Source organism: Rana temporaria, chromosome 7 (assembly GCF_905171775.1).
Source record: "Rana temporaria chromosome 7, aRanTem1.1, whole genome shotgun sequence".
Lineage (NCBI taxonomy): Eukaryota > Metazoa > Chordata > Amphibia > Anura > Ranidae > Rana > Rana temporaria.
In genome coordinates, this window is record NC_053495.1 from 203,076,505 (window position 1) to 203,088,819 (window position 12,315).

At 46.4% G+C, this 12,315-nt stretch overlaps 1 protein-coding gene across 11 annotated transcripts in view; it reads left to right on the forward strand.

The window, feature by feature from the left end:
• Window positions 1–12,315, forward strand: part of DAB1 (DAB adaptor protein 1) — an 815,805-nt gene that overhangs the window by 562,117 nt on the left and 241,373 nt on the right. For all 11 annotated transcript variants that reach the window (XM_040360839.1, XM_040360848.1, XM_040360844.1 and 8 more), the window contains one exon: window positions 372–575. In XM_040360839.1, coding sequence (XP_040216773.1) covers window positions 509–575 — 67 coding nt within the window. In that variant the 5' untranslated portion in view covers window positions 372–508. The remainder of the gene's footprint in view (window positions 1–371; window positions 576–12,315) is intronic.

A 12,315-nucleotide genomic window follows, 5' to 3' on the forward strand; every position in this document is an offset into this window, starting at 1 on the left:
CCCCTGGCCACATGCGGTATTGCATGTCATTGAAGTCAATGCGGAATTAATTATTTTCGTTTCCATTGACTTCTATGGGGAAACTCGCTTTGATATGCGAGTGCTTTGGATTACGAGCATTCTCCTGGAACGGGTTATGCACGTAATCCGAGGTTCCGCTGTATTTTGTGCAGAAATATTTTGTATGACTGGAAATCCAATTTTAGTTTAAAACAGTGACAAAGAGGGATGTAGTCGCTTCTTCTTCTCCCACTTGAGCACCAAAGAAAGGTTGCGCTGACCTCCAGCTGCTCCCCCCCTGAAGTATTCCCCATACTGTGTCACCGCGACAAGTGTCCTTTTTAAGCTCCTGTTTGTCATTTCTCTTGCAGCTCTCGACAGACAGGAGTGAGAGATGTGACTTGGGCAATCTCATCTGAAGGGGCCGAGTTGTTCTTTTGGAGGAGACTTCTAGATGAGACTCGCTGGGACACTGAATCTGTGTGAAGAGGCCTAAGGATTTAATAGGATGTCAACGGAGACGGAACTTCAAGTGGCTGTGAAAACCAGCGCCAAGAAAGAATCCAAAAAGAAAGGTAATTTCGCCTCTTTTTTTTTTCTTTTGGGAGAAGATTTGTGTCGCCGTCACTGTGACGGGCAGGGGAGGGCTGGCAGCCTTAGGCCTGGGGGGCAAGTCCAGTCAAGTGGCCCATAGAGCGTGGAAAAGTGATGGATCGAGGAAAACAGTCTAAGATTTTTCATGATCACAAGAGGCCCCTCTTACGACAGAGTCCGCACAGAGCCTCCCCTTACATCAGAGTCCGCACAGAGCCTCCCCTTACATCAGAGTCCGCACAGAGCCTCCCCTTACATCAGAGTCCGCACAGAGGCCCCCCTTACATCAGAGTCCACACAGAGGCCCCCCTTACATCAGAGTCCGCACAGAGGCCCCCCTTACATCAGAGTCCGCACAGAGGCCCCCCTTACATCAGAGGCCCCCCTTACATCAGAGTCCACACAGAGGCTCCCCTTACATCAGAGTCCGCACAGAGGCCCCCCTTACATCAGAGTCCACACAGAGCCTCCCCTTACATCAGAGTCCGCACAGAGGCCCCCCCTTACCTCAGAGTCCGCACAGAGGCCCCCCTTACCTCAGAGTCCGCACAGAGGCCCCCCTTACCTCAGAGTCCGCACAGAGGCCCCCCTTACCTCAGAGTCCGCACAGAGGCCCCCCTTACATCAGAGTCCACACAGAGGCCCCCCTTACCTCAGAGTCCGCACAGAGGCCCCCCTTACATCAGAGTCCGCACAGAGGCCCCCCCTTACATCAGAGTCCGCACAGAGGCCCCCCTTACATCAGAGTCCACACAGAGGCCCCCCCCCTTACATCAGAGTCCGCACAGAGGCCCCTCTTACATCAGAGTCCTCGTGTCTGTGCAGAGAGAGAAGGGGATGTCAGCGCTGGTGTGCGCTGAGGCTGAGCTATGTGTGAAACGAGACATAGCTCAGCTCTGCAGCCATCTACCTCGGAGCCAACACAGGCACGGCTGCACAGTGGGAGGTGAGCAGCGGCCAACAGTGTTAACAGAGCTCCAACAGGTCTATTCCTGCTCTGCAAAAACAGCATTTGGTAGTGGCGGCCGGTGGCTGCGTCACCAGCCCGGGGGGAGATTTCCACCCTGCCCCCCCTGCCAGCCCTCCCCTGGTGACAGGCATTCTATGAAATTCAATAGATGGCCTAGTCCAGGCATGTCCAAAGTCCGGCCCGGGGGCCAACTGCAGCCCGCGTTCCGGTTTAATGCGGCCCCACTGGTAATTTGGATATACATCTCTTTTGTAGCCCCCAACAAATCCCTGAGCATCGTGCATTCAGAGGCTGCATTCATGTAAATGGTGAGGCTGCATTCATGGCAATAGTGAGGCTGCATTCAGAGACTGCATTCATGGCAATGGGGAGTCTGTTTTCAGAGACTGCATTCATGGCAATGGGGAATCTGCATTCAGAGGCTGCATTCATGGCAATGGGGAGTCTGTTTTCAGAGACTGCATTCATGGCAATGGGGAACCTGCATTCAGAGGCTGCATTTATGGCAATAGTGAGGCTGCATTCAGAGGCTGCATTCATGGCAATGGGGAGTCTTCATTCAGAGGCTGCATTCATGGCAATGGTGAGGCTGCAGATGGGCACGGTTTAGGCTGCGTTGATGGGCACTGACCCTTATTTTGCTTCACAATTGTTTATTTAAAATAAAATAAAAAAAAATCTTGCAATTAACCACTTAAGACCCTGAGCAAAATGCAGGTAAAACGGCACTGCGTCGCTTTAACTGACAATTGCGCGGTCGAGCGACGTGGCTCCCAAAAGGTACTGTTCCGACTTACAAACAGATTCGACTTAAGAACAAACCTACAGTCCCTAGCCGGTTCGTAACTCGGGGACTTCCTGTATAGAGCAAGAGTTCGAAGCTTAGCGACCAGAGGCGGCTCTAGGCTTTGTGAGGCCTTGGGTAACATTTAGACATGAGGCCCCATTCACGCCCAAAATTTAGACACAAGGCCCCACTCACGCCTAAAATTTAGACACGAGGCCCCACTCACGCCTAAAATTTAGACACGAGGCCCCACTCACGCCCAAAATTTAGACACGAGGCCCCACTCACGCCTAAAATTTAGACAAGAGGCCCCACTCACGCCCAAAATTTAGACATGAGGCCCCACTCACGTCCAAAATTTAGACACGAGGCCCCACTCACGTCCAAAATGTAGACACGAGGACCCACTCACACCCAAAATTTAGACACGAGGCCCCACTCACACCCAAAATATAGACACGAGGCCCCACTCACACCCAAAATTTAGACACGAGGCCCCACTCACACCCAAAATTTAGACACGAGGCCCCACTCACACCCAAAATTTAGACAAGAGGCCCCACTCACGCCCAAAATTTAGACACAAGGCCCCACTCACACCCAAAATATAGACACGAGGCCCCCCTCACACCCAAAATTTAGACACAAGGCCCCACTCATGCCCAAAATGTAGACACAAGGACCCACTCACGCCCAAAATTTAGACACGAGGTCCCACTCACGCCCAAAATTTAGACAAGAGGCCCCACTCACGCCCAAAATTTAGACACAAGTCCCCACTCACGCCCAAAATGTAGACACAAGGCCCCACTCACGCCCAAAATTTACACACGAAGCCCCACTCACGCCCAAAATTTATACAAGAGGCCCCATTCACGCCCAAAATGTAGATACGAAGCCCCACTCACGCCCAAAATTTAGACAAGAGGCCCCACTCACACCCAAAATTTAGACCTGAAGCCCCACTCACGCCCAAAATTTAGACACGAAGCCCCACTCACACCCAAAATTTAGACACGAAGCCCCACTCACACCCAAAATTTAGACACAAGGCCCCACTCACACCCAAAATATAGACACGAGGCCCCCCTCACACCCAAAATTTAGACACAAGGCCCCACTCATGCCCAAAATTTAGACACAAGGCCCCACTCACGCCCAAAATTTAGACACGAGGTCCCACTCACGCCCAAAATTTAGACAAGAGGCCCCACTCACGCCCAAAATTTAGACACAAGTCCCCACTCACGCCCAAAATGTAGACACAAGGCCCCACTCACGCCCAAAATTTTGACACGAAGCCCCACTCACGCCCAAAATTTATACAAGAGGCCCCATTCACACCCAAAATGTAGATACGAAGCCCCACTCACGCCCAAAATTTAGACAAGAGGCCCCACTCACACCCAAAATTTAGACCTGAAGCCCCACTCACACCCAAAATTTAGACACGAGGCCCCACACATGCCCATTGAGCGGCGCGGGCCAATGGAGCCGCTCAGCTGCTTTAGGGCCCCACATGGAATTGCGGCCCGACCGTGTGCCCTATGGCTGCCCGCACAGCTTTTACAGATGGCACCTAGAGCCTGTTGGTCAGTCCAGTGATCGAGCAGAGGCAAATTAGGCAGCCGCGAGGCCCCTGTGAGTGGGCACCTAATTTGCCTATTTAGAGAGCTGCCTCCGTTAGCGACTATTTAACCCCATCCGTATACCGCCATCGTAATCGGCCCACAATCTGTGCTTTGCACTGTGTGTAATGAATCCCATTTGCTCGGTGGGTACACAAGCACCCCCCAATTTTATCACCCCAACACCTCCCCTGCTATTCACCTTCTATATATAGTAGACGTTTCCCCAGTAATATGGGGCCAGATTCACAAAAGAGATACGACGGCGTATCTCCTGATACGCCGTCGTATCTCTGAGATACGATTGTCGTATCTATGCGCCTGATTCATAGAATCAGGTTACGCATAGATATCCCTAAGATCCGACAGGTGTAATCGACTTACACCGTCGGATCTTAGGCTGCAATTCTAGGCCGGCCGCTAGGTGGTGATTCCATTGCGGTCGGCGTAGAATATGCAAATGACTAGTTACGCCGATTCACGAACATCCTCTTTGCCCGTCGGTCTAAATTTACGTTGTTTCCGTAGAGATACGCGGCGTAAAACTAAGCATGCCCTCTAGGTGGTCTAGCCAATGTTAAGTATGGTCATCGTTCCTGCGTCAAATTTTTAAATTTCACGCCGTTTGCGTAAGTCGTCCGTGAACGGCGCTGGACGCCATTTACATTAACGTCGAAACCAATGACGTCCTTGCGACGTCATTTAGCGCAATGCACGTCGGGAAATTTTAGGGACGGAGCATGCGCAGTACCTTCGGCGCGGGAACGGGCCTAATTTAAATGGTTCCCGCCCCATTTGAATTAGGCAGGCTTGCGCCGGGGCGGATTTACGCTACGCCGCCGCAAGTTTACAGGTAAGTGCTTTGTGAATCAGGCACTTACGCTGTAAACTTGCGGCGGTGTAACGTAAATGGGATACATTACGCCGCCGCAGCGTAGCCTATTTGTACGTGAATCTGGCCCATGGTATTTATTGTTACATAAATAAAAAAACAATTTATTTTTATTTGAGGAGGGAAAAGAAAAATCTGGTTGTCCAAAACCGAGGCATTGAAGGAGCCTCCTTTTTTTTCCCCCCTAGCTGATGATAATTGCATTCCTGGGAAAGGGAAGAGTCGCGGGTCATGGCTGGGGCCCCAGCGTGGGAACAATAGCTGTTGGCACTCTCTGTCGAGGCATGCTGGGAATTTTGGTTAGGCTATCTCATACAATGGGGGGGGGGGGGGGGGGCGGCCCTAGGGGGGGGGGCGGCCCTGGGGGGGGGGTCGTCCCTCACACCTCCTCCTGACTTCATGCTGTGAGATTACAGGAGACACATAAGGCGGGATACAATGTAACGCTGCGTTTCGTTCGCTCTCTTAAAGGTTCTTGGAACTTACAGGTTGCTAAGCAACAGTTTGTAACGTGCGCGAAGAATTAAACACCGACACCGCAATTAGCTCAGGGGAACAAATACTGCTTTTTTTTCCAACTATTTATTTATTTCTTTTGGTTGCGCACAATTTCGTTACAAATTTCTTTGCATTTTCTTAAAAAAATAAAAATAAAATAAGACGTGTGCCATTGGTAAAGATGTGTGATATAAAGCTCCCGACATTATAAAGTGGCTTTCAGGGTCTCCTCTTCTGATCTGGTACATGGGAATCCGTCTATATTATATATGCCGTATTTTTAAAATTTTTCTTAATTAATTCAGAATTTTTATATTGTGATTAAAAATGTTTGCATTGGTAAGGGACGACCCTCAACAAGTCGTAATTAAATCTTGGTGGGGTTTGACCACTTCACCATTTTCACCCCCTTCCTGCCCAGACCAATTTTTCGTTTTCAGCGCTGTCGCACTTTGAATGACAACTGCGCAGTCGTGCGACGTGGCTCCCAAACAAAATTGACGTCCTTTTCCCCCACCACAAATAGAGCTTTCTTTTGGTGGTATTTGATCACCTCTGCGGTTTTTATTTTTTGCGCTGTAAACAAAAATAGAGCGACAATTTTGAGAAACAAACACGATGGTCCGGATTCACATACATTGCGCATATTTATGCCGGCGTAGCGTATCAAATATACCCCGACGCAACACACAGAGGCAAGCACAGTATTCACAAAGCACTCGCCCCCAGTCGCTGTTACAGATACGCTGGGTTTCCTCTGCGTAGGTAGAAGTGGGCGTGAGCCATGCTAATGAGGCGTGACCCCATGTAAATGAAGGACTGAGCGTCATAAAGTTATGAATAACGTACGGCGCATGCGCCGTCCCGTGGACGCATCCCAGTGCGCATGCTCAGAATCACGTCTAAACAACTGCCTAAGATACGCTGGATCACTGCCTATGACGTGAACGTAACCTACGCCCAGCCCTATTCACGTACTACATAAACGACGTAAAATACGACGGCTGTGTTCCCTGGTCCATACCTTTGCATGACTTGCGCCTCCTATATGGGGAATAACTTTACGCCGGACGTAGGACTTACGCAAAGCGCGTAAATTAGGCGCTGGGCGCAAGTACGTTCGTGAATCGGCGTATCTCCCTCATTTGCATAGGTGAATAGGAAATCACTTGCAGCCAGCGTAAATATGCGCCCACGATACGCCGGCGTAGGAAAGTTACGTCGGTCGGATGAAGCCTATTTTCAGGCGTATCTAGTTTTGTGGGCACGGCGCACAGATACGACGGCGCATATTTACACTTACATGGCGTATCTCGAGATACGTCGGCGTAAGTGTTTTGTGAATCCGGGCCGATATCTTTTACTTTTTGGTTTAAAAAATATCACAATTTTTTTCCTCAGGTTTAGGCCAATACGTATTCTTCTACATATTTTTGGTAAAAAAAAAACGCAATAAGCGTATTTGATCGGTTTGTGCAAAAGTTCTGGCATCTACAAAATAGGGAATAGAATTATGGCATTTTTTAAATGTTTTTTTTACTAGTAATGGCGGCGATCTGCTTTTTTTTATTGTGACCGTGACATTGCGGCGGACACATCGGACACTTTTGACACATTTTTGGGACCATTCACATTTATACAGCGATTAGTGCTATAAAGCTGCACTGATTACTGTGTAAATGTGACTGGCAGGGAAGGGGTGCTGAAGGGGTTAAATGTGTTCCCTGGGAGTGATTCTTACTGTAGGGGGAGGGGGGACTCAGAAGGGTAGGAGACCAATCGGTGTTCCTCTGTTCTGGGAACACACATTGGTCTCCTCACCTCTGACAGGAAATGGATCTGTGTGTTTACACACACACAGATCCACACTCCTGCCGTGATTGCGGGCAATCGCGGGTGCCTGGCGGACATCGCGGCCGCCAGGCATGCGCACAATCCCCCCCGAGCAATGTGGCGGGCGGGCCATGACGTCTGCTCGGAGGGACAAGAGGTTCCTGCGGATGTCATATTAGTATACGCCGGGCAGGAAGTGGTTAAAGCAAAGGGCTGAACACATTTATTAATAAGAAATTAATTAATTAATAAAAAAAAAATTACATTTATTTATTCTAAAAACAAGGATAGAACAGTATAAAATAAGACTTATATTACAAAAGTACAAGATATACACATGTGATAGAAGAAAAAGCAATAAAAAGGAAAGAAAAGCAAGAAAAGGTAGAGATTTCCTTTAGCCATGTCACTCATGTATAATTGTATATTGATCTTTGCATCTAAATTCGGATCTGTTGTAAGCCTTGAATTGTACACAATGCAGTCACTAAATTCCCCTGCCTCAAAAAAATCTCTCTCTCTCTCTCTCTCTATATATATATATATATATATATATATATATATATATATATATATATATATATATATATATATAAAAGCAATATTTTTTACTTTTTGCTACAATAAATATCCCCAAAAAATATATATTCTTCTACATATTTTTGGTAAAAAGTTATAGCGTCTACAAAATACCGGATAGTTTTATGGCATTTTTATTAATATTTTTTTTTTACTAGTAATGGCGGCGATCAGCGATTTTTATTGTGACTGCGACATTATGGCGGAACACATCGACACTTTTGACACATTTTTTGGGACCATTGTCATTTTTACAGCGATCAGTGCTATAAAAATGCACTAATTACTGTGAAAATGACACTGGCAGTGAAGGGGTTAACCACTAGGTGGCGCTGTATGGGGTTAAGTGTTCCCTAGGGAGCGATTCTTACGGTTAGGGGGCGTGGCTACACATGACACGTCACTGATGACCGTTCCCGATCGCGGGGAACGGCCATCGGTGACAGTGTCACTAGGCAGAATAGGGGAATGCCTTGTTTACGAAGGCATCCCCCTGTTCTGCCTTTGCCGTCCGCAGTCGCGGGCCGACCAGGAATATCGAGTTCCCAGGTCCCGCGAACACGCTCACGAGGCACGCGTCGTGCGTGCGCGCACTAAATTTAAAGGGACGTACCTGTACGCCAATCTGCCTGCCTGTGCCATTCTGTCGACGTACATATGCTTGCGGCGGTCAGCACGCGGTTAATAAAGGTGCAAATGAGGCACCGTTTTGGCGTTTGCGCCATGCTGTTTGTTTAGGTTGAATCTTAAAGAGGAAGTAAACCATGATGGGCTACTATGCATCGCACACTGGCCCATTATGTGGCACTAACCTGCAAATGAAGCCCGCAATGTCCCCGCTGGTGGAAGCCGCGGACTCTGTGACTGGCCGGAGCCTGCAGAGGCGGCTCTAGGCTTTGTGAGGCCTTAGGCAAAACTTGACATGGGGCCCCACTCACGCCCATGATGGGAAAAATAATTTAAGGACAAGAGCCTCTTCTTCACAACCCTGGCCATGGGTTGTGGGGGTCTGCGGACAGGGGGCTTATTGGAATCTGGAACCCCCCTTTAACAAGGCAGCCCCCAGATCCTGCTCTTTAATAACTAAGGGGCGGTGGCTACCGGGTGATGTCACCGGTTGAACCCACCCCCTTGTGACATCATTGAGGGCATGCTGGGTCATTGACGTCACAAGGGGTGGTGTCACCAATGTTCACTGGTTGTTGGACGCTGGTGGCCCTGCTCCTGAGTCAGGGCTCTTAACGCTGCCTGAGCACAGCAGCGTTAAGGTCTCCTGTCCCTCAAAACTGGGGGTAATGCATTAGGCAAGTTAGGCGGCCGCGAGGCCCCTGTGAGTGTGAGGCCTTAGGCGACCGCCTAATTTGCCTAATTAAAGAGCCGCCTCTGCGGAGCCGCCTCTGCGGAGCCGCGTGCGCACGTGGCTCTGAACAGTCACAGCAAATGCTGGGGAAGAAACGATACGGAGGGATGACCTCATTGGCACACTACAAGGTAAATATCTTTTAGGAGATATTTTCAGTACATATAAGTAAGTCTTATTATAGGCTTACCTATATGTAAAAATGTCTTGGGGGGGGGGGGGGGGGGGGGTTACAACCACTTTAATGGGACAACCAACAGGAAAACCGTGAGTTTCATCCATCAAAAGACACTCCCAGTAAATCGTTTATTTTTAGGTCCTTCTAGGATTCCGCTTGTCGTTATTTATATAAAAGCATCTGTGGTCACTTTTACAGGAAGATACAGTAGGCTGTTAGGGACCGATAAATCCCGATGGTCGAAAATCCTTACAACCCGACTTACAGAGCAGATTGAATTTTGCGGCGGCGGCGGCGCGGAATGTCAGGAGGAAAATGTAGCCGTTATGTCGCTTTCCATAAAGATTAGATGTTCTATCTCCAGGTATCCTTGTAGCCGGAGGGAAGACGCAGCGCGGAATGACTTGTTATCCGCCATAGGAATCTTTCCTCTTCTATCGACACATTGACAGTCGTGTCATGCGGAGGAGGAAAGCATTTATTTAAAAAACAATATCGAGAACAAAAAATAAAAGAACCCCATACAGTGAATTTCCTGTTACATGACACATGTGTGTTTGTATTTAGATGGTGAAGTGCTAAGCAGGGAGCTGTCTATATAGATCTGTAGAGACTCGGCGATACGGACATGAGCCCTCCAGAGGGGCCGCAAATAATGGAATGGAGTCGTGCCTGGTGGACAATGGGGTGCCTAATATGTAACAAATCACAAGGATACAATATAACAAATCACAAGGATGTAATATAACAAATCACAAGGATAAAATATAACAAATCACAAGGATACAATATAACAAATCACTAGGATAAAATATAACAAATCACAAGGATAAAATATAACAAATCACAAGGATAAAATATAACAAATCACAAAGATACAATATAACAAATCACAAGGATATAATATAACAAATCACATGGATACAACATAACAAATCACAGGGATACAATATAACAAATCACAAGGATACAATATAGCAAATCACAAGGATACTATATAACAAATCACAAGGATAAAATATAACAAATCACAAAGATACAATATAACAAATCACAAGGATACAATATAACAAATCACAAGGATATAATATAACAAATCACAAGGATATAATATAACAAATCACTAGGATATAATATAACAAATCAGAGGGATATAATATAACCATTAACAAGGATGTAATATAACAAATCACAAGGATAAAATATAACAAATCACAAGGATACAATATAACAAATCACTAGGATAAAATATAACAAATCACAAGGATAAAATATAACAAATCACAAGGATACAATATAACAAATCACAAGGATAAAATATAACAAATCACAAGGATAAAATATAACAAATCACAAGGATAAAATATAACAAATCACAAGGATATAATATAACAAATCACAAAGATACAATATAACAAATCACAATGATACAATATAACAAATCACTAGGATATAATATAACAAATCACAAGGATAAAATATAGGGTTGTCCCGATACCACTTTTTTAGGACCGAGTACAAGTACCGATACTTTTTTTCATGTAGTCGCCAATACCGAATACCGATACTTTTTTTAAATGTCATGTGACAGTTTTCAAACCACAATACAGACTAAGGATATTTTCTTTAGAATTATGAAGAACTCTAACTCAAGACATTATAAAAGAATAAAAATGAGTAAAAATGAATAAAAATGTTTTATTTGCTTGTCACGCAGTAGTAAAAAACTCAAAGAATTTTCATAGAACATGTTGATAAATACAAAAAAAGTATTCTATTTAGGTATCGGGAGCATTTGCGCGAGTACGAGTACTCCCGCAAATACTCGGTATCGGTCCCGATACCGATACTAGTATCGGTATCTGGACAACCCTAATAAAATATAACAAATCACTAGGATAAAATATAACAAATCACTAGAATAAAATATAACAAATCACTAGGATAAAATATAACAAATCACTAGGATAAAATATAACAAATCACTAGGATAAAATATAACAAATCACTAGGATAAAATATAACAAATCACTAGGATAAAATATAACAAATCACTAGGATAAAATATAACAAATCACAAGGATACAAGATAACAAATCACAAAGATACAATATAACAAATCACTAGGATAAAATATAACAAATCACAAGGATACAAGATAACAAATCACAAAGATACAATATAACAAATCACAAGGATAAAATATAACAAATCACAAGGATAAAATATAACAAATCACAAAGATACAATATAACAAATCACAAGGATGCAATATAACAAAGCACGCTGTGCTATCAGTGGATGGAAGATTATCAATGCTTATGGTAGTTATTACCGTATTTATCGGCGTATATCGCGCACTTTTTTGCCCTGAAAATCAGGGCAAAATCGTGGGTGCGCGATATACGCCGATACCCGCTTCCCGCGCCGAGTTTTGAATACTGCGCCGGCATATACCGAGCGCAGTACACTCGGGCAGGCTCGGCCAGTCTCGGCTTCTTCCGCGGTCACGTCCTGGACGTACAGGACGTGAGCGCGACAGATGCCGAGCCTGCCCGAGTGTACTGCGCTCGGCATATGCTGGCGCAGTATTCAAAACTCGGCGCGGGAAACGAGCGGGGAGGACGCGAGGACGCCGGACCCGCCGAAGAGGACACCGGACCCGCCGAAGAGGACACCGGACCCGCCGCAGAAGGACACCCGACGCCGCAGAAGGACACCCGACGACGCAGAAGGACGCCGGACCCGCCGAAGAGGACACCCGAAGCCGCAGAAGGACGCCGGCCCCGACGAGGCCGCCGATGGACGCCGCGCAAGACACCAAAACTGTAAGTACAAAAAAAAAATCCCCACAGGTTTGGGGGTCACTTTGGGGGTGCGCGGTATACGTGGGAGCGCGTTATACCGCAAAAAATACGGTACTATTTAGGTACTTATATAGCGCCGTCAATTTACGCAACGCTTTACATATACATTGTACATTCACATCGGTCCCT